This window comes from Chenopodium album, chromosome 3, assembly GCF_948465745.1.
Source record: "Chenopodium album chromosome 3, dcCheAlbu1.1, whole genome shotgun sequence".
NCBI classification, from domain to species: domain Eukaryota; kingdom Viridiplantae; phylum Streptophyta; class Magnoliopsida; order Caryophyllales; family Amaranthaceae; genus Chenopodium; species Chenopodium album.
Window position 1 is genome coordinate 83477226 of NC_137836.1, and position 27089 is coordinate 83504314.

General features: G+C 35.8%; 3 protein-coding genes across 3 annotated transcripts; 2 read left to right on the forward strand and 1 right to left on the reverse strand.

The window, feature by feature from the left end:
* The first annotated feature begins 219 nt into the window (after nucleotides 1-219).
* On the forward strand, nucleotides 220-3062 carry LOC145620542 (putative protein phosphatase 2C 24). Its single transcript, XM_081675237.1, has 4 exons — nucleotides 220-898; nucleotides 979-1281; nucleotides 1395-1500; nucleotides 2405-3062. Exons 1-4 carry the CDS (start codon nucleotides 317-319, stop codon nucleotides 2734-2736), a joined length of 1323 nt encoding a protein of 440 aa, XP_081531363.1. The 5' UTR covers nucleotides 220-316; the 3' UTR covers nucleotides 2737-3062.
* Nucleotides 3063-6354: 3292 nt separating this feature from the next.
* Nucleotides 6355-17426, forward strand: LOC145620552 (phosphoribosylamine--glycine ligase-like). The gene is made up of 5 exons (XM_081675247.1): nucleotides 6355-6543; nucleotides 6798-7157; nucleotides 7917-8290; nucleotides 15769-16299; nucleotides 16802-17426. Exons 2-5 carry the CDS (start codon nucleotides 6818-6820, stop codon nucleotides 17207-17209), a joined length of 1653 nt encoding a protein of 550 aa, XP_081531373.1. The 5' UTR covers nucleotides 6355-6543; nucleotides 6798-6817; the 3' UTR covers nucleotides 17210-17426.
* A 4986-nt stretch (nucleotides 17427-22412) lies between these two features.
* On the reverse strand, nucleotides 22413-26680 carry LOC145624590 (methylsterol monooxygenase 2-2-like). The gene is made up of 7 exons (XM_081677644.1): nucleotides 26513-26680; nucleotides 24695-24832; nucleotides 23987-24132; nucleotides 23731-23850; nucleotides 23436-23648; nucleotides 23265-23345; nucleotides 22413-22925 (listed from the first exon to the last, which is right to left on the reverse strand). Exons 1-7 carry the CDS (start codon nucleotides 26540-26542, stop codon nucleotides 22850-22852), a joined length of 804 nt encoding a protein of 267 aa, XP_081533770.1. The 5' UTR covers nucleotides 26543-26680; the 3' UTR covers nucleotides 22413-22849.
* Nucleotides 26681-27089: the final 409 nt, after the last annotated feature.

The following is a 27089-nucleotide window of genomic DNA, read 5'->3' on the forward strand; positions in this document are numbered from 1 at the left end:
CCATAATATTATTTTTATTATTTCTTTTAATTTTTAAAAAATCAAAATAATAAAAAAAATATCCTCCTACTACTACTTGTTGAGTTTCCACGTAAAATTAGCAAGCGGTACCCACTCAGCCACTCTATTAGGAGAGAGAAAGAGAGATTAACAACGCAACATAACCCCAGTACTACTCTCACTCAAATACTCAACTTTTTTTACACCACCACCAAAAACAAAAACAACACTACATCATTTCTTAATTCTCTCTCTATTTCTGTTTTTTTAAATTTCAAATTTACAATTTCCATGATTGAATCGGAATTCTTCATCAATGGCGGAAATTTGTTGCGGAGTTGTATTAAGTGAAGGAGAGAATACTCACAATCCAGTACTTTCAACCGTATGTGAATCCACCTCTTCTCGAGCTGCTAGAAGACGTAGGATGGAAATCAGACGGTTTCAATTCATCGATGGAGTGTCCAACAGTAATAATCCTGTAACAGACGACGATGATTCTGATATTATCGACGGAACTAAGCGTCAAAGGATAGATTTCGCGTCGTCTTCGTTTTCCAGAGAATGCACTTCTAACGCTGTTGAAACTAGCGTCGTTTCTGATGATCGTGTTAGAGATATAATTAGTTCTAGTACTGATAATACTACTAATAATAATAAATTGTCGGAGGAAGAAGATGAAACTTCGACGACGTCGTTTTATGAATCTTCCGTTTTTAATATCGAGAATTTAGTTCCGAAATTTGGCGTCGCTTCTGTTTGTGGAAGGCGTCGAGATATGGAAGATGCTATTGCTGTTCATCCTTCGTTTTTCCGATCAGAAAATTGTTCCGATTCCGATATCTCCTCCTCGGAATTGCATTACTTCGGCGTTTACGACGGCCATGGCTGCTCTCACGTACGTCACCTTACTTTAATTTCTCTTTTACAAAATAATTATTAAAATTACAAAAATAATAATGTTAATTGAATTGACAGGTGGCGATGAGGTGTAGAGAGAGACTGCACGAGCTAGTGAAGGAGGAGTTAGTGGCGGTACCAGAATGGAAGTTAGCAATGGAGAGAAGTTTCAGTAGAATGGATAAAGAAGCGATCGCGTGGAATGAAGGAGTAATCGGTAATTGTAGGTGTGAATTACAGACGCCTGAATGCGACGCCGTCGGATCCACCGCAGTCGTCGCCATTGTTACGCCGGATAAAATTATCGTCGCTAATTGTGGTGATTCTCGCGCCGTTCTTTGCCGTAACGGCAAACCCTTCCCTCTTTCCGACGACCACAAGGTCCGTCACTTTCATCAATTACTGTTTTTTTCTTTTTTGGTGGTTACGTTGTTTCAGTTTAAAAAAAATAAAAGGAAAAAGAATTAACGTGATATTGTAAATAATTTTAACAGCCGGACCGACCGGATGAGTTGAACCGGATCGAAGAAGCTGGCGGACGGGTGATATATTGGGATGGAGCTCGGGTTCTTGGGGTGCTCGCCATGTCTAGAGCCATTGGTGAGTTTTTTTTATTTTTGTTGCACCTTTTTTTTATAAATTATTTTATTTTTTTTTTGCCAAAAAATGAAAATTATAGGTGTAAATAATTTGAAATAGAGTGAAATACTGAAAAATGGAGCAGAGTTTTTTAGCTCACGTGATACATGATCGAGGATCAGAGAGGCAATCAAAAGTTTTCCTCGTGAATTTGGAAGGGGAGGGGCCTGGGGGATTTTGCTAATTTGCTAGTATCATCCCTATAACCCGTTTCTAGTTCCGGTTGATGTATTTCTTTTGTTAGGAAATAATAGTCACATATTTATACATAGTTGGGGATCTCTAATGTTTTATTTTAATTAGTACTTTTTAAACAAAGAAAAAAAATTGGTTCTTGTACATAGTATAGTATAAATCTATTGTGATATGATTTAGATATGATTTCCCTATAATGCCAAGGTTTAAATCGGATTACACAAAGTATAAAGTAGATCAATACCAAAGAAAGAAGTACACGAGTGTGTGAGAGTGGTTTTATTATAATAATACTCCGTATTGGATATTTTAGTGTAATTTTTTTAGTTGCCCTAAAAATGATAAGGCATGAAAACTCTGCCAAAGTAATAATAATTCTATTTAAAATATCCAATATATAATACAGAGTATAATTATTATATTTAATTTTCTATTTCCGGAAAGTATAAGTTTTATTTCTATTATGATTGATTAATTTTATTGGAATTCCCGTCAAGAAAAAAAATATTACGGAGTACTTAGTATTAGATTGATTGATGTCCTCCGGAATAAGGTTATACTTCCTAACTTGTTAGGAATAATATTCACTTAAAATAATTTTGGAGCGTTGAATTGTTCATGTACCACATTTTTGATTGTTTGCTAAGAATGCAGTACATTTGTGTTGTAGGGGATAACTATTTGAAGCCATACGTGAGCTGTGAGCCAGAGGTAACAATAATGGACCGAACAGTAGATGATGACTGTCTGATATTAGCAAGTGATGGGCTGTGGGATGTAGTGTCAAACGACACCGCGTGTGGTGTGGCAAGAATGTGCTTAAGAGGCAAGGTGCCACCAGCGACATTAACCCCGGATGTTGAACAGATCACTGGTGTTGGTGAAGCAATGGCGGATAAAGCATGTACGGATGCTTCAATGCTGCTTACGAAGTTGGCTCTAGCAAGGCACAGCACCGATAATGTAAGTGTTGTCGTGATTGATCTAAGGAAGGATGCCTAGTAACAACGTAACGGGTGTCCTCCAGCGAAAACAAATCATCATACTATTAGGTAGCTAGAAGAAAATGAAAATGGAAGGAAATGGAAGAGGGTTAAAAAATCCCCTCCTTTTTTTTCAAGGAATTACTTTATTTGTTTTTTTTTGAGATTTGGTTAAGTAGCTTTATTCTCCTTTTCTCTCACAAATGCCCTTAATTTAGTGGTCGATTTTATTTGTTTAAGGTTTTTCGAGAGAGAAAAGAGAGAGCAATTTAAAAAAAAAAAAAAAAAAAAAAAAAGAAGAAGTGATGGAGATGTAAGAATTAAAGAGGGTTAGGCGGGAGGGTCTCATATTGTAAGGGGAAAGAAATACCCAAAATGAATGAATGAATGAAATACCTCCAAATGTTTGAACCAACTTTATTTTATTTTCCATTTAGTTGATTTAAATTATTACAACTATCCTAGTAATGGTTGTGGGTGCAAATTTAAACTATATAAATATTACGAGAGTGCACGCGTCAAAAAAGCTTTGTAGTTTGTATGGAAATCATACTTTTATTATACTCCCTCCATCTTTGATTATGGTTACATACATATGTATATACGGCTATGCTAATTATTCAGAATCCATTTGAAACATCTTTGATATTCATACGCGAGTTATCTTAAATTAACGACGTTAAGAGTGAGAAAATAACCATTTTGTAAGCTCAATCAATGAGTTATTACTTGTATTGTTCATACTGATCAATATTTGAGAGGAAGAGTTTTCAAATACAACGTTTCTTTTCTTCATTGTTGGAGTTTCGAAAAAAGTCTAACATTTCGTTACTTGTATTCTTTTTTGTTTTAATAAACGATAAGATATGAGGATTTTTCTTACACAGTCACCGTATCACAAGAATGAGGATCAAACCCCAAACATCGGGGGAGGGGGGAGATGGAGGGACTAACCAAGTAATAGTCCCTTTATCTCTTATGTCCTCGTTTGGTTTCGTATTACTCCATATTATATTAGCATAGAAGTATTATTATGGGTTTGGTGGGGCTGTAACGCCTGAATAGTATGTCTCCAGGTGGCAAACAAGCTTAAGGAAACTACCAAACTTTGCTACACGCGTCACTTGATAGTAGCAGTTATATTGAGTGATTTAAAACATCTTAATCATAGTTGATTAATTGTCTGCTTAGGCCTATAATCATAAGACTAAAGATATATTGTTTAATTAATTATGTAATTGAATACCTACCATAGCATAATATTACGAGTAAAATAATTAGTCACATCATCAACTTCTGGTAGTATTCCTCTTCTAAAATAATATCCCTAGCTATTATAGTTATGCTTTAATTTGAAATGATTTCGTAACCACCAATTTAAGATCAAGAATATATAACTATATCTACTGTTTATAGATTTCCTGCATTTGAAGTAAATTAATTTAATTAATCCTCTATTTTTAGATTTATATTTATTTATACATAGTATATTTTTTTTGATATTGTACTGTTCTAATCTAGAGTTTCAATTCTCCAACATAGGCTTCAAGCTATGAGCCTATGAGAGTGTGTAAGCCTCTTTCTTAATTATTTGAGTTGAAAGATTGAAGGGTTTATCATGATCTATAATAGTAAAGGAGATAATCAAGTGGAGTATTTTTTTAGTGTGATCCCTTCATAATTAATTTCAATATCAAAATTCATCAACTTTAACTATTATAGGAACCATTCTGACATTCTCTAAAACTTAGGACCAGCCTGTTTCAATTTACTGAAAACAGCTAAACTGATTAGAGCTTAACTAAACTGAACTAAAATGAAACTGAACAGAACAGGTCCTAACTCTAGTCAATTCTGGATCACATCAAATTATATTAAAAGTATTCATAGCTTAACTTTTAATTTTTGTTTAGACTATATATCTATATTTTGCATATTATCTTAGCACACAATCAAAGCTTATTTAAATTAGTATATTAGATCAGGCTAAAGAATACATATCAAACTTTATTGAATTTGGTTAGAACGAACACCTTATTCCATGTGAAGAAAATCAAACAAATCTTTTACTTTTTTTTCGTTCTCCCACTATCACACTTTGACTTATGCACTAGATTTTCACATGCTTAACTTTAAACAAAAATTATAACGAGTTCTTGTATTATATTCTCAAACAAATCCCGATCATAAAGTTTTTTTTTTTTTTTTAATTCGTTTCACATGCTTAAATCTTATTCTTTAAAAAAAATTAAAAAATTATGTAAGAAAAATATAATGATCGGGTTCTTGTGTTATATTCTCAAACAAATCCCAAACATTTTAATCTGTTACCCACTACTCCACTAGTCTTTCACATGCTTAGGCATGTTCACATTTACTTAATTTCAGTTCAGTTCAACTCCAATAAGTTCATTTTAGCTCCAATCAGTTCAGTTCAGTTCAATAAATGTGAACAAGCCCTTAATTACCTCTATTAAAAACAATAATGTAAGAATTGAAATGTAGAATCATCGAGTTCTTGTGTTACATTCTCAAACAAATACATATTAATCATAAAGTTTTTTTAATTTGTTAAACGCGCTATCCTAAAATTTAATATTAGTTGCTATACTTCAAAAAAAAAAAAAAAAAAAAAAAAAAAGAGAATACGGAGTATTTTGTACTCCGTACAGTATATGTAATTTCATACAGAATGTGAATACGTAATACAAGTAAAATACGCATGTAGGTCTTCGCTTTCTTTTATTTTGGAGCAAGCACCTACAGTTGCACAAATGTTGTTTATGAATCTAATTTGCCTAAGCTAGTTCATACTGTAAGAAAATAATACATAAATTGCGACATTTATTATTTTTGAGGAGGAAGAAGAAAGAATTATTACGTATGGTGTAAATGTCAATTCAAAGATCTATAATGGGCCCTTAAAATTTTGAATAATAAGGGTGAAAAATGAAAAGTATATATCAATTGCAGAAAATAGAACTGATTTTCATATGGTGGGTAAGATGTATGTAGCCTTAATTAGAAAGTCTAGACCATAATCATTTGCTTAATCAAGCTTCCAAGAATTATTTGGCTAATAGACCCTTTTAGCTTACCAAAATTCTAATCAAAACAAAAACTTCTACCATTGGACCATACATTGAAACTTGAAAGCTTCAAAATTTTTGGAAAGAGAAATTGAGACATAGGAAAATTTTTGATGACTTTTGTTAGGTATGGTTGTTGACGAATGTAACTAATAATAATTTATATGAAGACGTTAAGAGTGCATTTTATAACCTGATATTTTTTTTACAGGTACCTGATGTAGTGATGTGTTTTTGTCTAAATGAATTTATTAGAGCTAATTTAAACGTATCTAAACATATTAGAACTTACGTTAATTAGTAATTATATAATAAACTTAGGTAACTTTTATTAACCATTATTGATATTTGAACTTATTTTGGATAGTTGAACAAAGAAGTTGATCTATTCATCTACTAGTAATATACTTCATATAATCATTAATAAAGTTTGAAATTATATATGCTTTCAAAAAAGAGTTTGAAACTATATGTAAGATTTTGGGTTGAATTGCAAAATGATTGAAACCAATACATTTCATGCGGCTCATGATATACTCGTAGATTGTTGGGCTCAGTCCAATAAAATAAAGCACCATTTTGGCTTTCAAGAAATAAAAAAATTACTCATCCCTTAGAAAAAAAGAGAAAAAGAAAAAAGAGAGAGTGTGAAAGATTCCGGCCAAATTCCATTGAAGCGCACCCAACATTCTCCATTGAAGCGCCACTCAACTTTCTCCATTAAAGCAGTTTCTGAGGTAAAATTTTAATTCTTTTTTTCATCATCTAGTTTCAATTTCTCAAAAAAATTGAGTACCTAACAATTGAGGGCCTATTTGTATAATTAACTCGTAAAAATAATTGAAAGCTGTTTTTTCGAATTTGGTCGATTTTAGTTAGTTTTAGTATGTGGGTTTGAAACAATTAAGTTCTTTTTAGTAGGGTTTCTGGATAATATGCTGGCATTGCTGCAATTCGAGTGAAAAATTGTTAATTTCCCCAATTTTCTCAGGTTAAGGATTGTTGACGAAAATGGTCTCATGGGCATCTCAAATTTACGGTATTGCCACTTATAGTGGTAGCTCTTACTCGTGGAATCAAATTTCAGGGTCTAAGATTATGTTGTTTAGCCAAAAGATGAAGCCTAATCCATTTAAGGCAACCTTTGGACTACCAAATTCATCAGTATCTTCAATGGGGAAGAGATTTAGTTTCAATTCCAATATGATTATTGATAATGGTAGAAATGGTCACTTTGGTTTAGTAGATGATAAGGTATATGGGTTTGATTTTTCGATGACGGGTTCAAAGAAAGCTGGTGGGTTGCATCCATTTGTGGTTACTTGCTTAGCTAATGGAGAGATGAGTGCAGGTATATTGTCTTTACAAGCTTTATTGTGATTATCTTAGCTGTATTATGTAATTGAACTGACTTTTGTCATGTATTTGGGAAGTGGATGTATTTGCTTTGTGATGCTATTGCTTTTAAAATTAGGATTAAATTGTTATAATTGGTATCACTTGCGAGATTGGTTGATGGGTGGAAGGTCGAGTTTTTTGTTCTTTTTCTTCATACTGTAAGAGGACAAAGAAATGGTGACCTAATTAGTAAAAGTTAAATTTTAGGAAGCATTGAGTTACTCATAATTGTCTTGTGCTAATGGTGATTGTGCTGGTTTTTAGGGCTATCAATGCTGTTGTAGTGCTTAGTGTTTTGTTTTGTTCAAGGTTCAACTTTGGTAGTGAGCTAGTGCTTAATATTTTGCCATGTAGAGTTCTGTTGACATTAGGAATGTGAAGAGGTATGCATATGTTCTATATTTAGTATCACTGTTATTGCTTTTAGTGAAGTATGTAATGTTTTGCAGGCATTTTTCCTATCTTAATATAAGAGTTTTTGATTTAATTCTATCAATATAATTCATGCATGGATGTTTTTTTGCAATCTTATTGAGCTAATCTTCCATTGTTATGTGTTACTACTACATACATTGTTTTTTTTTTTATTTTTTTATTTTTTTATTTTTTTATTTATTTATTTTTTTTATAGATGTGCATTAATATTGAGCTTATCTTCCACTATTATTACTGCATATATTGTCTCCTGCTGATTTTTTAATTGGTATTGTAGAGGAGAAGGTGAATGTGCTGGTAATTGGAGGAGGTGGAAGAGAGCATGCACTTTGCCATGCCTTGCAACGATCACCATCATGTAGCGCAGTCTTTTGTACACCTGGGAACATTGGGATTTCGAAATCAGGGGATGCTATTTGCCTTTCAGATGTTGACTCCTCCGACAGTTCAGCTGTCATCTCTTTCTGCCAAAAACAGGCAATTGGATTAGTTGTGGTGGGACCAGAGGCACCCCTTGTTTCTGGCCTTGCAAATGACCTTGTCAAAGCTGGTATCCCAACCTTTGGCCCTTCATCTGAGGCTGCTGCATTAGAGGGTTCCAAGGATTTTATGAAGAGCTTGTGCTACAAATACAACATTCCCACTGCCAAGGTCAGTCATGTTTTTCTTTCAAATTCACTGTGATATTCTATGAACTTTGCTGGTCTCATCTGGGTCGATGAGTTGATAGTTAACTCCTTTTTTTAGTCTTGATAAAAGTTCTTACCATATACTTTGTATGAATTAGTAAATCCATCAGTATGAGATGACAATGCTAGAAATTACCCATTCTAGGACAATGTAGTGTCATGGACTTTTGGTCATGTATGAGACCTTTGCACTAGTGTTTCATGACTAATGAAATCTTAAAACGAATGTTTCTTATGAATGAGCACTTCAGTTGCTTACTGAAAATAAAAATTTTCGACTTTTTCGTGATAAATTCGTTTTTTCAAACTGCGTAGGTCAGTAATGGGTGCTAGGCATAAATTGTCATGTCTCAAAGAGTTAAGCTCGAAGAAGTATAGTAGGCTGTATATTGATAAGTTAGTGCTCTTAATAGAGCTGTCAATTCGGGTAAACGGGTCAGATTTGAGTGGGTCGGGTCAACTCGGGTCGGGTCAATTCAGATTAATTCCATAACCTATGCAGGTCGGGTTTGGGTTGGGTCATGCTTGAGTCGGGTCACGTCGGGTCATACTTCTTATTAGGTTTGGGTCTGGTTAATAACAGGCCGGGTTAAATTTGGATCAGGTGAACAATACGTCGGGTTTATTTAGGATTTTCTCGGGTTAATACGCGTTAGGGTAATTCTCGGGTTCAAGTTGAATTCGGTTCAAGTCAATAATTTGCGGGTTATAATCAAATAGGGTTATTTCCAAGTCGGGTCATTCTCGGATTCAAGTCGTGTTATGTTCAAGTCAATAATTTGCAGGTTACAATCACGTCGGGTCATTTCCAAGTCAGGTCATATTCGGGTTCAAATAACTATAAATAGATAATTATTATTTTTATCAAGCTAATTATTTCCTTTGACTATAATATATATGGCAATATACTCGCGAATTATAGTCTATAATTTAGGAAGATAATTATCTCCTTTGACCATACAACAAATATATACTATATTTAACTCTTAAATTTGAAGATGATGCTCCATCGTTTTGCTGCCTGGACCGACTTGGTCTCCCAAGACAAATGCTTTGATCAACAATAAAAAGTGGTCTAAATTGCATTTAAGGTGATTTGAAATTGGGTCAAGAACAATTTGGGTTGAATTTATGTCGGGTCAATAACAAGTTGTGTTAGTAACTGATCGGGTTGAATATTTGGGTTGGGTAAGTAACAGGTATGGTAAAATTCGGATCGGGTCAATAACAAGTCGGGGGTCAGGTCAATAACAAGTCGGGTTGATTTCGAGTCGGGTTTGTAACAGGTTAGGTTAAATTTAGGTCGGGTTAGGAACGGGTCGGGATGAATTCAAGTCAGGTTCGTAACAAGTCAGGTTAAATTCGGGTTTAGACAGGTTAAAACAGGTTTAGGTCAATTTCGGTTCAAGCCGAGTTAGGTCCAAGTTAATTAAATTGGCCGTTGTAAACCGGTAAATCGGTGCAAGTTGTAAACCGGTAAATTGGCCGTTTAAAAGCAAATTGAATGGTTCCACACACCCAATTGGACTCCCGAAGGGGTATTAGGAACCATGGTAAATATTTCGATAATTTTTATTTCCGGGCAAAAAAAAAGTCAAAAAACTTCTAAAATTGAAGACTAATATCCACGTTTTTGAGATTTTGGAGTTTTCGGGGGCTTGGTGTCGAAAAGTCTTTAAATTGTAAGGGATACATGTCGAGGTCATATAATGCCGTTTGGAACCATATATGATCATTATTTGTTGTTATAAATGTTCGTGGTAGGGTTTTTGAGATTTTGGAGTTTTCGGGGCTTGGTGTCGAAAAGTCTTTAAATTGTAAGGGATACATCTCGAGGTCATATAATGCCGTTTGGAACCATATATGATCATTATTTGTTGTTATAAATGTTCGTGGTAGGGTTGAATTAATGAAATCGGTGCAAGTTGTAAACCGGTAATTTGGTCGTTTAAAGGCAAATTGGATGGTTCCATCCACCCAATTGGACTCCCAGAGGTTATTAGGGACCATGGTAAACATTTCGGCAATTTTTATTTCCGGGCGAAAAAAAATAAAAAAATTTAAAAATTAAAGGCTAATATCCACGTTTTTGAAAATTTTAGAGGTTTCAGGGCCGGTGTCGAAAAGTCTTGAAATTGTAGGAGATACATCTCGAGGTCATATAATGCTGTTTGGAACCATATATGATCATTATTTGTTGTCATAAATGTTCGTGGTAGGCTTGAGTTAATAATATCGGTGTAAGTTGTAAACCGGTAAATTGGTTGTTTAAAGGCAAATTGGATGGTTCCACCCACCCAATGGAACGCCCGTACGGTATTAGGGACCATGGTAAACATTTCGCCAATTTTTATTTCCGGGCAGAAAAAAAAAGTCAAAATTTTCAAAATTGAAGACTAATATCCACGCTTTTTAAGAAATTTTGGAGTATTTGGGGCCTGGTGTCGAAAAGTCTTGAAATTCTAGGGGATACATCTCGGGGTCATATAATGCCGTTTGAAATCATATATGATCATTATTAGTTGTCATAAACGTTGGTGGTAGGCTTCAATTTATGAAATCGGTGTAAGTTGTAAACCGGTAATTTGGTCGTTTAAAGGCAAATTGGATGGTTCCACCTACCCAATTGGACTTCTGGAAGGTATTACGGACCGTGGTAAACATTCCGGCAATTTTTATATTCGGGCAAAAAAAAGTCAAAAAATTCCAAAATTAAAGGTTAATATCCACGTTTTTTGAGAAATTTTGGAGGTTTCGGGACTCGGTGTCGAAAAGTCTTGAAATTGTTGGAGATACATCTCGGGGTCATATAATACTACTTGGAACCATATATGATCATTATTTGTTGTTATAAATGTTCGTGGTAGGTTTGAGTTAATGATATCGGTGGAGTTTGCAAACCGGTAAATTGGTCGTTTAAAGGCAAATTGGATGAACCCAAATTGACTCCCGGATAGTATTAGGGACCATGGTAAACATTTCGACAAATTTTTAAAAAAAATCAAAAAATTTCAAAATTAAAGACTTATATCCCACGCTTTTTTAAAATTTTAGAGGTTTTGGGGCCTGGTGTCAAGAAGTCTTTAAATTGTAGGGGATACATCTTGGGATCATATAATGCTGTTTGGAACCATATATGATCATTATTTGTTGTCATAAATGATCGTGGTAGGTTTGAGTTAATGATATCGGTGCAAGTTGTAAACCGGTAATTGGTTGTTTAAAGGCAAATTGGTTTGTTCCACCCACCCAATGAGATTCTTTGACGATATTAGGGACCATGGTAAACATTTCGGCAATTTTTATTTCCGCGCAAAAAAAAGTAAAAAAAAATTCCAAAATTGAAGGCTAATATCCACGTTTTTTGAGAAATTTTAGAGGTTTAAGGTTATAGGACCCGGTATTGAAAAGTCTTGAAATTCTAAGGGATACATCTCGCGGTCATATAATGCCGTTTGAAACCATATATGATCATTATTTGTTGTCATAAATGTTCGTGGTAGGATTTAGTTAATGATATCGGTGCAAGTTGTAAACTGGTAAATTGGTTGTTTAAAGGCAAATGGGAGGGTTCCACCCACCTAATGGGACTCCCGGACGGTATTAGGGACCACGGTAAACATTTCAGTAATTTTTATTTGCGGGTGAAAAAAAGTCAAAAATTTCAAAATTGAAGACTAAATATTCACGCTTTTTAAGAAATTTTGGAGGATTCGGGGCCCGGTGTCGAAAAATCTTGAAATTTATGGAATACATCTCGGGGTTATATAATGCCGTTTGGAACCATATATGATCATTATTTATTGTTATCAATGTTCGTGCTAGGCTTGAATTAATGAAATCGGTGCAAGTTTTAAATCGGTAATTTATTCGTTTAAACGCAAATGGGATGGTTCCACCCACCCAATTAGACTCTCGGAGAGTATTAGGGACCATGGTAAACATTCGGCCATTTTTATATCTGGCAAAAAAAATTCAAAAAATTCCAAAATTGAAGGCTAATAACCACGCTTTTTGAGAAATTTTGAGTGTTTAGGGGCCCGGTGACGAAAAACATTGAAATTTTAGGGGATTCATCTTGGGATCATATAATGCCTTTTGGATCCATATATTATCATTGTATGTTGTCATAAATGTTCTTGATAAGCTTGAATTAATGAAATCGGTGCAAGTTGTAAACCGGTAATTTGGTCATTTAAAGGCGAATTGCATGGTTCTTCACACCCAATTGGACTCCCGGAGGGTTTTAGGGACCATGGTAAACATTTCGGATATTTTTATTTACGCGCGAAAAATAGTCAAAATAATTTCAAAATTGAAGATATCCACGGTTTATGAGAAATTTTGAGGTTTCGAGGCCCGGTGTCGAAAAGTCTTGAAATTTTATGTGATACATCTCGAGGTCATATAATGCCGTTTAGAACCATATATGATCATTATTTGTTGTTATAATTGTTCGTGGTAGGCTTGAATTAATGAAATCGGTGCAAGTTGTAAACCGGTAATTTGGTCGTTTAAAGGCAAATTGGATGGTTCCACCCAACTAATTGGACTCCCAGAGGGTATTAGAGGCCATGGTAAACATTTCGGCAATTTTTTTTTCCGTGCGAAAAAAAATCAAAAAATTTCAAAATTGAAGGCTAATATCCACACTTTTTGAAATTTTTTGAGATTTCGAGGCTCGGTGTCAAAAAGTCTTGAAATTGTAGGGGATACATTTTGGGGTCATATAATGCTGTTTGGAACCATTTATGATCATTATTTGTTGCTATAAATGTTCGTGGTAGGCTTGAGTTAATGATATCGGTGCAAGTTGTAAACCGGTAAATTGGTTGTTTAAAGGCAAATTAGATGGTTCCACCCACCCAATGGTACTCTCGGACGGTATTAGGGACCATGGTTAACATTTCAGTAATTTTTATATACGAGCGAAAAAAAAAGTCAAAAATTTCAAAATTGAAAGCTAATATCCACGCTTTTTAAGAAATTTTGGAGGACTCGGAGCCCGGTGTCGAAAAGTCTTGAAATTCAAGGGGATATATCTCGGGGTCATATAATGTCGTTTGGAACTATATATGATCGTTATTTGTTGTCATAAATGTTCGTGGTAGGCTTGAATTAATGAAATCGGTGGAATTTGTAAACCGGTAATTTGGTCGTTTAATGTCAAATTGGATGGTTCCACCCACCTAATTGGATCCCCGGAGGGTAATAGGGGTCATGGTAAACATTTCGGCTATTTTTTTTTCTCGGGCGAAAAAAAAATCAAAAAATTTCAAAATTGAAGGCTAATATCCATACTTTTTGAAATTTTTTGACGTTTCGGGGCTCGGTGTCGAAAAGTCTTGGATTTGTAGGGGATACATCTCGGGGTCATATAATGCTGTTTGGAACCATATATGATCATTATTTGTTGCTATAAATGTTCGTGGTAGACTTGAGTTAATGATATCGGTGCAATTTGTAAACCGGTAAATTGGTTGTTTAAAGGCAAATTGGATGGTTCCACCCACTCTTGGAGGGTATTAGGGACCATGATAAACATTTCGACAATTATTATATCTGGGCTAAAAAAAGTCAAAATATTCCAAAAATGAAGGCTAATATCCATGTTTTTTAAGAAATTTTGAGTGTTTCGGGTACTGGTGTCGAAAAGCATTCTGATTTTAGGGGATACATCTCGGGGTCATATAATGCCTTTTGGATCCATATATGATCATTGTATGTTGTCATATATGTTCTTGGTAAGCTTGAGTTAATGATATTGGTGCAAGTTGTAAACCGGTAAATTGGTCGTTTAAAGGCAAATTGGATTGTTCGACCTAGCCAATTGGACTCCCGGAGGATATTAGAGACCATGGTAAACATTTCGGCAATTTTTATTTTCGGGTGAAAAAAGGTTAAAAAATTCCAAAATTGAAGGCTAATATCCACGCTTTTTGAGAAAATTTTGAGGTTTCGGATAGAGCTGTCAATTTGGGTAAACGAGTCAGGTTTGGGTCTGTAAGAGGGGGACGATTCAACTCAAGTCAGGTCAATTCGGATTAATTCCATAACTTATGCGTGTCGGGTTTTGGTTGTGTCATGCTTGAGTCGTGTCTCATCGGGTCATAATTCTTATCAGGTTCGGGTTAGATTTAGGTCGGGCTAATTACTGGTCGGGTTACATTCGGGTCGGGTGAACAATAGGTTGGGTTTAATTCCGGTTTTCACGAGTTAGGGTAATTCTCGGGTTCGAGTTGGGTTCGGTTCAAGTCAATAATTTGCGGGTTCGAATCAGGTCGGGTCATTCTCGGGTTTGATTCGGGTTCGGTTCAAGTCAATAATTTGCGGATTATAATCATGTCGGGTCATTTTCAAGTCGGGTCATTCTCGGGTTCAAGTCGGCTTCGGTTCAAGTCAATAATTTGCGGGTTATTTCTAAGTCGGGTTATTTCAAAGTCGGGTCATTTCTAAGTCGGGTCATTCTCGGATTCAAATCGGGTTATGTTCAAGTCAATAATATGCAGGTTATAATTAGGTGATTCAGGTCGGGTTATTTCCAAGTCAGGTCATATTCGGGTTCAACTAATTATAAATAGATAATCATCATTTTTATCAAGCTAATTATTTTCTTTGACTATAATATATATGACAATATACTAGGGAACTATAGTCTATTCTTTAGGAAGATAATTATCTCCTTTGACCATACAACATATATATACACTATATTTAACTCTTAAATTTGAGGATGATGCTTCTTTCTTTTGCTGGCTGGACCGACTTGATCTCCCTAGACAAAATGCTTTGATGAACAATAATAAGGTGGTCTAAATTTCATTTAAGGTGATTTGAAATCGTGTCGGGAACAATTTGGGTTGAATTTAGGTCGGGTCAATAACAAGTCGTGTTGATTTCGAGTCGGGTTAGAAACAGATTGGGTTGAGTTTTTGGATCAGGTTAGTAATAGGTCTGGTAAAATTCGGGTCAGGTCAATAACAAGTTGGGTTGAATTTGGGTCAGGTCAATAACAAGTCGGGTTGATTTCGGGTTGGGTTTAATTCGGGTCGGGTTTGGAATGGGTCGGGTTGAATTCAGGTCAGGTTAGTATTAAGTCGGGTTATATTTGAGTTTTGACGGGTTAAAACGGGTTTAGGTCAGTAATTTACGGGTTTCATTCGGGTTGGGTTATCTCCAAGTCAGTTCATGTTCGGGTTTGGGTCTCACATACTCGGGTCAACTCGGGTCTAGGGTTGGTTTCAGGTCAGGTTTCGGGTCACTATTTTTTCGGGTTCAGATGGGTCGGTTAATATTCGGGTTTGAGTCGATATTTCGGGTCGAGTCAACTTTTGACAACTCTAACTATAATAAATTGTTATTTTCTTTTTATTTTGCAGGGGTTTATCTGTGTGTGATTTGTATTTTCTTAGTCATATATTTTTGGATGACTTGCTGCAGTATCAAACATTTGCCGATCCAACTGCTGCCAAACAATATATCAAAGAGCAAGGAGCACCTATTGTCATTAAGGCTGATGGGTTAGCTGCTGGAAAAGGAGTTATTGTAGCTATGTCGCTGCACGAGGCTTACGAAGCTGTCGATTCGATGCTTGTAAATGGCACTTTTGGTTCTGCAGGTAATCGTGTCATCGTTGAGGAATTTCTGGAAGGAGAAGAAGCATCCTTTTTCGCAGTGGTGGATGGTGAGAATGCTATTCCTCTAGAGTCTGCTCAAGACCATAAACGTGTTGGAAATGGTGATACAGGGCCTAACACAGGTGGGATGGGTGCATACTCGCCTGCACCTGTGTTGACAAAAGAACTTCAGGCTTTGGTGATGGATTCTATAGTTCTTCCCACTGTCAAAGGGATGGCAGAAGAAGGTTGCAAGTTTGTTGGGGTCTTGTATGCTGGGCTTATGATTGAAAAGAAATCTGGACTTCCTAAGCTTATTGAGTACAATGTCCGGTTTGGAGACCCTGAATGCCAGGTGAATACTCTTATCAATTCGTTTTTCAATTTGTTATATTTCTGGTATGCATTTTACGTGCATTAACAACTATTCTTAGATTACGGTTCCTTAATACTTGAAAATGATCTCCTTGGGGCTTTGGGTTTGGCTGAATAATTTGTCAACATGAAAGTTTTTTCATAGCTGCAAATTGACCCAACAGACTAATAGTCTTCAAAAAAGTTACGGTGTCTATTTCCATAAGAACAGTAGTAATTCTTAAACTACTCAATCACTTGATGTGTGTAGTGATGGGAATATTTTGCATGGAAATATTCTTATTATGAAAGATGGGGCTGTTCTTTACTCTTTGGAAAATTGAAGTTTGTAACACTTATTAAATACAATGCTAATTAGTCTCTCATAGCTGAAGTTTGTAACACAACTTTAAAAAATGCCTTCTATATAAAAACAATGCCAATTAGTCTTTCAAAGCTGAAGTTTGTAACCTTTCTCTACAAATTCCATGTATATATGACAGGTTTTGATGATGCGTTTGGAGTCGGATCTGGCACAAGTTCTTCTTGCTGCTTGTAGAGGTAAGCTAACAGGAGTATCCTTAAAATGGTCGCCTGGTTCTGCAATGGTTGTAGTCATGGCTAGCAATGGTTACCCTGGAAGCTATAAGAAGGGAACTGTTATTAGTAATATAGAAGAAGCAGAAAAGGCTGCTCCTTCTGTCAAAGTATTTCATGCAGGAACCGCATTAGATTCTGAAGGCAATTTGGTTGCTGTCGGGGGAAGGGTTCTTGGAATTACAGCCAAGGGGGATGACCTTCAAGAGGCAAGGGATAGAGCCTATCAAGCTATTGAGAAAATTAACTGGCCGGAAGGGTTTTATCGGCAAGATATCGGCTGGAGAGCCCTCCCCCAAAAGAAATTTTCTTAGAGGTGTTAACTTATTGACTTCCATCTGAGATTTTGGATAAATCATGAATGTTGACTCCCACCTCGATTTGGTAGGGAACGACTACAGATAGGAGTAGTTTAGATTGCCGAATATTGTTTTTGAGGATCGTCTTGCCTCAATGTGTCAGAAGATTTCTGTCCTGTGTCAAGTCCAATGGAGATAGCGGAATTCTCCGGATGTTGAATCTTAGAATTTGCATTATACCAATTGATTTAACGATTCCTGAACTTTGGCTGTCTTTCTTCTTTCAATTCTTGATATCTTTTGAAATGTTTCTCTCCAATAGATTTAGAGCTGTCAAAAGTTGACCCGATCCTAAATATCGATTCAAACCCGATTATTAACCGACCCATCTGAACCCGAAAAAATGGTGACCCAAACCCGACCTGACCCGACCTGAAACCAACCCTAAACCCGAGTTGACCCGAGCATGTGAGACCCGAACATGAACTAATCTGGAGATGACCCGATCCGAATGTAGCCCATAAATTATTGACCTGAACCGAACCCGACTTAAATCGAAATTGACCCAAATCCGTTTTAACCCGTCAAAACCCGAATTTAACCCGACTTGTTACTAACCAGACCTGAATTTAACCCAACCAGTTACAAATCCAACTCGAAATCAACCCGACTTGTTATTAACATGACCCATATTCAAGCTGACTTGTTATTGACCCAATCCGACCCAAATTTTACCAGGCTATTACTAACCCGATCCAAAAATTCAACCCGATCTATTACTAACCCGACTCGAAATCAACACGACTTGTTATTGACCCGACCTAAATTCAACTCAAATCACCTTAAATGCAATTTAGACCACCTTATTATTGTTGATCAAAGCATTTGTCTAGCTAGGGAGACCAAGTCGGTCCAGGCCAGCAAAAGAAAGGAGCATCATCTTCAAATTTAAGAGTTAAATATAGTATATATTTGTTGTATGGTCAAAAGAGATTATTATCTTCCTAAATTATATACTATAATTCCCTAATATATTGCCATATCTATTATAGTCAAAGGAAATAATTAGCTTGATAAATGATAATTATCAATTTATAATTAGTTGAAAACGAATATGACCCGACTTGGAAATGACCCAACCTGATTGCAACATGAAAATTATTGACTTGAACATAACCCGACTTGAATTCGAGAATGACCCGACTTGGAAATGACCCAACCTGATTATAACCCGCAAATTATTGAGTTAAACCGAACCCGACTTGAACCCGATCGAGAATGACCCGACTTGAAAATGACCCGACCTGATTATAACCCGCAAATTATTGACTAGAACCGAACCCGACTGAAACCCGAGAATTACCCGACTTGATCCTAACCCACAAATTAATGACTTGAACCGAACCCAGCTGAAACCCGAGAATTACCCGACTTGATTCTAACCCACAAATTAATGACTTGAACCGAACCCGACTTGAACCCGAGAATTATCCTAACCCGTTTTAACTAGAATTAAACCCGACCTATTGTTCACCTAACCCGAATGTAACCCGACATGTTATAAACTTGACCTAAACCCGACCCAAACCCGATAAGAAGTATGACCCGACTCAAGCATGACCCAACCTAAACCCGTACCGCATAGGTTATGGAATTAATCCGAATTGACCCGACCCACTCTTACCGACCCAAACCCGACCCATTTACCCGAATTGACAGCTCTACCCGAAATTATAAGTTGCCGAAATGTTTACCACGGTCCCTAATACCCTCTGGGAGTCCAATTGGCTAGGTAGAACCATCCAATTTGCCTTTAAACTATCAATTTACCGGTTTACAACTTGCACCGATTTCATTAACTCAAGTCTACCACGAACATTTATGACAACAAATTGTACACATATATGGTTCCAAATGGCATTACATGAACCTGAGATGTATCCCCTAAAATTTCAAAACTTTTCGACACCGGGCCACGAATCCTCCAAAATTTCTCAAAAATGCGTGGATATTAGCCTTCATTTTTGAAAATTTTGACTACTTTTCGCCCGAAAATAAAAATTGCCGTGTTTACCATGGTCCCTTATATCGTTCGGGAGTCCCATTGGGTGAATGGAACTATCCAATTTGCCTTTAAACGACCAATTTACCAGTTTACAATTTGCACCGATTTCATAAACTCAACACCACCACGAACATTTATGACAACAAATAATGATCATATATGGCTCCAAACAACATTTTATGACCCCGATATGTATCCCCTAAAATTTCAAGTCTTTTCGACACCGGGCTTAGAAACCTCCAAAAATTCTCAAAAAACATGGATATTAGTCTTTAATTTAGGAATTTTTTGACTTTTTTCGCCCGGAAATATATGTTGCCGAAATATTTACCAAGATCCCTAATACCCTCTAAGAGTCCAATTGGCTTGGTAGAACCATCCAATTTGCCTTTAAACGATCAATTTACTGGTTTACAACTTGCACCGATTTCATTAACTCAAGCCTACCACGAACATTTATGACAACAAATTGTGATCATATATGGTTCCAAATGGCATTATATGACCCCGAGATGTATTCTCTAAAATTTCAAGACTTTTCGACACCGGGTTTCGAATCTTCCAAAATTTCTGGAAAAGCGTGGATATTAGCCTTCCTTTTTAAAAAAAAATTTGACTTTTTTTTTCGCCCGGAAATCAAAATTGCCTAAATGTTTACCATGGTCCCTAATACCGTTCGGGAGCCCCATTGGGTGGGTGACACTATCCAATTTGCCTTTAAACGAGCAATTTACCGATTTACAACTTGCACCGATTTCATAAACTCAACCCCACCACAAACATTTATGACAACAAATAATGATCATATATGGTTCCAAATGACATTTTATGAGCCCGAGATGTATCCCCTAAAATTTCAAAACTATTCGACACCGGGTACACAAACCTTCAAAATTTCTCAAAAAGCATGGATATTAGTCTTCAATTTTGGAATTTTTTGACTTTTTTTCGCCCAATAATAAAAATTGCTGAAATGTTTACCATGGTCCCTAATACCCTCCGTGAGTTCAATTGGGTTAGTGGAATCATCCAATTTGCCTTTAAACGGCCAATATATCGGTTTACAACTTGCACGAATTTCTTTAACTCAAGCCTACTACGAACATTTATGACAACATATAATGATTATATATGTTTCCAAACGAAATTATATGACCCCAAGATGTATCCCCTAAAATATCAAGACTTTAGTACACCGGGTCCCGAAACCACTGAAATTTATCAAAAAGTGTGTATATTAGCCTTCAATTTTGAAAATTTTTGACTTTTTTTCGCTCGGAAATAAAAATTGCCGAAATTTTTACCATGGTCCCTAATACCGTCAAGGTGTCCAATTGGGTGGGTGGAACCATCCACTTTGCCTTTAAACGACCAATTTACCGATTTACAAATTGCACCGATTTCATCAATTCAAGCTTACCACGAACATTTATGACAACAAATAATGATCATATATGGTTCCAAACGGTATTATATGACCCCGAGATGTATCCCATAGAATTTCAAGACTTTTCGACATCGGGCCCCGAAACCTCCAAAATATCTCAAAAAGCGTGGATTTGCCTTCAATTTTGGAATTTTTTGACTTTTTTCACACGGAAATAAAAATTGCCGAAATCTTTACCATGTTCCCTTATACCCTACGAGAGTCCAATAGGGTGTGTTGAACCATCCAATTTGCTAATTTTTTTTTTTTCGATTTACAACTTACACCGATTTACCGGTTTGCAACGGCCAATTTAATTAACTTGCACCGAACCCAACTTGATTCGAAATTGACCCTAACCCGTTTTGACCCGTCAAAACCCGAATTTAACCCGACTTGTTACTAACTAGACCTGAATTCAACCCGACTCGTTCCTAACCCGACCTGAATTTAACCCAACCTATTACAAACCCAACCCGAAATCAACTCGACTTGTTATTGACCTGACCCAAATTCAACCCGACTCGTTATTGACCCGACCCGAATTTTACCAGACCTATTACTTACCCGACCCAAAAATCCAACCCGATCTTTTACTAACGCGACTCGAAATCAACACGGCTTGTTATTGACCCAACCTAAATTCAACCCAAATTGTTCCTGACACGATTTCGAATAACCTTAAATGCAATTTAGACCACCTTATTACTGTTGATCAAAGCATTTTGTCTAGGTAGACCAAGTCGGTCCAGGCCAGAAAAAAGAAAGGAGCATCATCCTCAAATTTAAGAGTAAAATATAGTATAAATTTGTTGTATGGTCAAAGTAAATAATTATCTTCCTAAATTATAAACTATAGTTCCCTAGTATATTGCCATATCTATTATAGTCAAAGGAAATAATTAGCTTGATAAAAATGATAATTATTTATTTATAGTTTGTTGAACCCGAATATGACCTGACTTGGAAATGACCCGACCTGATTGTAACGGTGTAACCTGCAAATTATTGACTTTAACATAACACGACTTGGAAATGAACCAACCTGATTATAACCCGCAAATTATTGACTTAAACCCGAAAATGACCCGACTTGAAAATGACCCAACCTGATTATAACCCGCAAATTATTGACTTGAATCGAACCCGGCTTGAACCTGAGAATTAGCCTAACCCGTTTTAACCCGTGAAAACCTGAATTAAACCTGACCTATTATTCACCCGACCCGAATGTAACCCGACCTGTTATTAACCCGACCCAAACCCGATAAGAAGTATGACCCGACGTGACCCGACTCAAGCATGACCCGACGTGACCCGACTCAAGCATGACCCATCCCAAACCTCACCCGCTAGGTTATGGAATTAATCCGAATTGACCCGACCCACTCTTACCCGACCTAAACCTAACCCGTTTACTTGAATTGACTGCTCTAAATAGATTATATTACTAGAAGCATTCTAACTGATCATAGGACATATAAACTAAGCACTATATATCAACTTAAATGCTACTAGTAAAATTATATAATCTATGCTTCATACGGACAACAATAAATGTAATAAATGTATTTTACGCAGTTTATAGTGCTTTTTGAAGACAGTATGCGTCTGAGTTTCAGCCTGGAACCTTAAAATAGGATATTCTACAAGTTCCGTTCCGATGTGATAAGTTAATCATTATTATTGATGAATTATACATCATCATATAGATATTCATGAAAATAGAAGATAATTACAGTATATTGAATGGGATGTCTTGTAATGCCTAAAAAATTACAGGCAGAGTTCTACGGAGTAAGTAGAAATTTATTCATGATATTGTACTAAAGAAGCGGCTGATTATGTGATACAAAGAACATCAACAGAATCAAAAAGCAACAAAATAACACAACTAAAAAAAAAAAAAAAAAAAATCTTTCATTGAAGAAATAGAAGAAACAAAGCGTTCTAACCGCCAACACACCTCAAACCAAAAAGTAATTAAACACATGACAGAGGCTGCGGTCACTACATATGACATAGATCAAAGGAATAGAACACCTTGGGGTCACTACACACGACATAGAACAAAGGAATGGGAAAGAAATTGACTAAGACTGACTGTAATCCATTCCCTGCACAGAATGAGAGAATGGCACCAAAATTTAACTCTTTCAGTTTCTTACATTTTCTTGCCATCAACATCAACAGTCTTAAGCGCCTTCAATGTTCTGTAACCTCTGTCAGTGCCAAAAATCCTGCACCAATGGGTATCTCATATATCTTAGAATAAAAGGGAAATCAACCTTACACAAAAAGCAATTAACACTGAGCCGATATACTCCCATTGTGAACTAAAAAAAACTCCAATGGGAGATAACAAATTCATACAAAAAGCAACCAATTATATTCAAATGAAGACTCAAGGATTAGTAAAGCAAAAGAGCAGATATTAAAGAGTGGGATTTACGCCTGATATTTTCCAATCCATTAAGAATTAATCTGAAGCATCCTTGGCTGATGATCTAGAGTCCATTTTCTTTGCTCTCTACTAAAAAACTACCAACCCATAGGAAACTAAAAAGACACATGCTCACCAGTCCATGTACATAAATGTCGATGAGTAGTTTCCAGACTTTGTATACAACAAGCGATGATGGTAGTCATGAAAATCAGAACTGCAAGAGAAGGAAAAATAAAATCACATGACATGATACATACAAACTATTTGAGGTGATTTACATTAAGAAGTTAACTCATAGGCTCACCCTCCATATAAAGGGAAAAAGTTTGATGGGCTCCAAGGAAAGTGATAACCACAATGGGCCTCAACGGTCTCAAGCACTCTAAGCACCATCCACAACCAAAGAGTAAACAAATGGGGACCTGTGATGGCAGGTCCAACAATTGTTGCAAAGCCAAGGAATAATATCTCAGCTGGATGAGCATATTCAGAAGTCAGTCCAAATGGCGTAGCATACCTGCGTATCAAAATATAAAACTCAACATTCCAGACAAGCAGTAGCATAAAAATAAGCACATAAGCCTTCAAATCTGACTCACTCATGATGGACACTATGAACATGCTGGTATAGCCACTTTGTATGCAATATCCTGTGTCCCCAGTAAAACACAAAATCTTCAAGGATGAAGTAAAATATTATCTGAGGCACCACTTCTTTCCTGCAAAATAATGTGGCAAAGTAGCTCTAAAGATTGCATGACATGGACACACAAGTTATCCAAAACAAAAGTATGACTGTAGTTAGCATGATGATTAAATAACACAGGCTACAGTACATAAAGAACCTGAAGATACCAGGAAGGCAGAGGTAGACTACTTCGCATCCCCATAGCTCTAAAGACAGGATACGACAAGAGCATCACCGGCAGATTGACACAAAAATGATACAACAATAGCCGTGTTATACATTTCTGTTGAGCCTCAGGAGGGTTATTTTTAGCCTGCAATTGACCACAATTTGCAGATTAACGGCCCACCAAAATACTCATAAAATTAAACATATGCTACAGGCTACATGAGCTGGGATCAAGTCTAAGTCAACAGCAATTGGAGATATACCTCTTAAATCGATCAAGCTATGAGCTCAATTCCCTATTCAACACTATCAATATATCCTTTCTTTTCCAATAGTGTTTGAGTTATATTACTTGGGAAATATAAATCCCAGTCACTTATACATCTTTCATGCAGGAAGTTGGCGACATTACAAATTTTAATAACTCGTCATTGTTACATAAAACCTAAAGTTGTAGTGGGTCTTAAGGCAGATAAGCGAGATAACAATTTACATGACACATATGAATGTCCAAGCATTCTCATAAACTGATTGGACATGGAAATGATTCAATCTAAAAGTAATCAATAAAACAAAAAACTCACAACATTACTAAAACTGAAATTATGAGTATATAATAACCAGCAAATTTATAAAATTGACACGAAAAACCTTTTTCAAGCCAAACATTCCCGTTACACATAAACAATAAAAGGAAATTTTGAAACCTGTATCTTGTATTTGCTAAGGTATCCTCCCCTCTCAAGGAATATAAAAGGAAGTCCTGATAAGAAGAAGACACTCTCATGAAGAATGAAGCTACCAACGCAAGCCAATTGAAAGTCGCTGAAATGAGTTACCAGATACTGCAATATCAGGAAGATAGGTCAAATAAATAAAAAATTATATTATTGAATAAAAAAAATAGATGAAGGCACCGCAAAACAAAGAAAATGCTAAACCAGCATGTAATACAGAGACTTTATAAGTGAAAGAAAATGAAACATCTTCACAAAATAATTTCTAAGTCATCTTATGTCAGAGACTATTCCCTCTGTCCCATAGTGTCCATATTATTTGATAAATTACATAGCCAAAGAGGAGGATAATATGGGACAAACCAAAGTAAAATGGACAGTCAGAGCCGCGGGGGGGGGGGGGTGTTACATCACTAAAACAAAAGCACAATGCTTACGACAGAATTATGGAGCAAGGTGCAGAAGTGGACAGATTATGGCAAAGTCTAGCTTATTGGAGTTCTAAACAAAAGGAGTAGCACAAGCAGCTTTAAAAACTATCCAAGAGAACTGGCATATTGGGACAAATCCAGGTTAAAGCAGCATATGCTTTGTGAGAAGAGAGGAATATAATAGTGTTTGCAGCAGTATCTGATGAGGTAAATAGTACAGGAAATCATGAGAAAACATTGATCTGGACCTTACCAGAAACTATGTTCATGACAGCATTGGAATCGTTGCTCTGCATTTTACTAATGCTTATCACAGCAGAGGTATTAGCACATGATGAAATTCAGCAAAAATCTTACTAGAAAGGTTCTTTAATAAAGGGAAGAGCAAACAATTAGCCTTACTTTGCTATGTACGACACTCCTCAATTCCTGAACATCCTTTGATTATGCTTACTCATCTTCCTTTAAACACCATTCCATTCAAAAACAACCAAACACCATAAAACCCTATCAGGCTATCACCCTAATAGAGCACTCATCACAAGCAGCTAACCAAGACAGTGATGCCATCCTTGCTATCTTTGACACTCTTAAAGTTCTCAGCCTCCTTTCAATATGCTTAATCATCTTCCTCAAACATATCTTATCCATTAATTTGCTCCTCAAAACTTGGTCAAAATATCACAAACATATCCTTAAGCTGAGATTACATCACCTTAAAAATACTGTATTTAAGTTCATATATAATCCAAACTTAATAAGGCTACTGCTCCATTCTTTTTCCAATCAACCTATACTTAATACACTTATCATTGCATAAACAAGATCATCGACGAAGCTCCATAAATCTAAACCTATGATACAATAAGCCAACTGATGAATATTCGATTCAAAATATAATTTCTACCACAAGTCTCCCTACGACAAATATCCCTGCATTCCTGGATTGGAAGATACGGAGTAATAGCCATTGTTATAGTTTGTGTACTCTCTAAAAACCTACGCTAATCTATACACCAAAACAATCCTCATAAATTAGATTTTCTTCCAACAACAAGATGATCTTGCATGTAATACAATGAATATAAATCATCAACATAAAATCTAAAGCAAAAAAGTTCAATTCGCATTCGCTAACATTATTTTCGCAGATTAATACAATCATCAAACTAATATCAATCAAATTGTAATGCTTTAAACATTTGACCTAATCTAATCGCAATACAAAATCAAACAAATTCCAGTTTCAATAATGCGGAAAACTCGAGAACATTGAGATTAATCAAATATCATCAAATAATAACATGAAAATTAAGCTTAAAAATATCAGAAAATGTTGTGGAAAGAGAGAACTAACCTGCCATCCAGATTCAAGGAGCGACGCCATTGAAGACGAACTCCGATCTTCGGAGGAGAGAGAAAGAGAAGAAAGAAGAATTTGTGATGTGAGAGAAGAAGAAGAGAGAGAAAGATGGGGGCGACACAACTGTCAAGTAGGGGAGGGAATCTATCAGAATTTTCTGCTCTTTCTTGCCCGAATATTTTGGTTTTTTTTATAATAATTATTGTTAACTAATTTTAATTACCCTTTTTGCTGAAATTTTTTACTATAGAGCAATTATTAGGTTATTAATTTCAAGTGATAATGATGTTGATATTATGTTATGATGTTAAAAGGTGTTGAAAACGGCTTTCGCGTTATTGTTTTAGACATCTGATAAAATGGAACGATACAACTCATACAATTGATTTACTTTGAATATCGTAGGGTATGTTTAGGGATTTCAATCTTTAATGTTATTTGGACAGCTTATCAAGATTGTAAATAGGCCAAATAATAAGTGGTTTTCATTTTCTCCATGTATAATAAAGACCAAACTACATCATTAAATAAATAAGAAGTCTAAACATCATTTATTATGAAATGAAAATTA

Bases quoted from the DNA above. Each gene is read 5' to 3' on its own strand.
- LOC145620542 (XM_081675237.1), top strand. From the start codon at position 317: ATGGCGGAAATTTGTTGCGGAGTTGTATTAAGTGAAGGAGAGAATACT. The intron at 1,282-1,394 runs GTCCGTCACTTT...TAATTTTAACAG, and splicing joins CTCTTTCCGACGACCACAAG to CCGGACCGACCGGATGAGTT. The intron at 1,501-2,404 runs GTGAGTTTTTTT...TTTGTGTTGTAG, and splicing joins CGCCATGTCTAGAGCCATTG to GGGATAACTATTTGAAGCCA.
- LOC145620552 (XM_081675247.1), top strand. From the start codon at position 6,818: ATGGTCTCATGGGCATCTCAAATTTACGGTATTGCCACTTATAGTGGT. The intron at 7,158-7,916 runs GTATATTGTCTT...TTGGTATTGTAG, and splicing joins TAATGGAGAGATGAGTGCAG to AGGAGAAGGTGAATGTGCTG. The intron at 8,291-15,768 runs GTCAGTCATGTT...GACTTGCTGCAG, and splicing joins ACAACATTCCCACTGCCAAG to TATCAAACATTTGCCGATCC.
- LOC145624590 (XM_081677644.1), bottom strand. From the start codon at position 26,542: ATGGCGTCGCTCCTTGAATCTGGATGGCAG. The intron at 24,833-26,512 runs GTTAGTTCTCTC...CTGATATTGCAG, and splicing joins TCCTTGAATCTGGATGGCAG to TATCTGGTAACTCATTTCAG. The intron at 23,346-23,435 runs GTGAGCCTATGA...CTTCTCTTGCAG, and splicing joins TTTTTCCCTTTATATGGAGG to TTCTGATTTTCATGACTACC.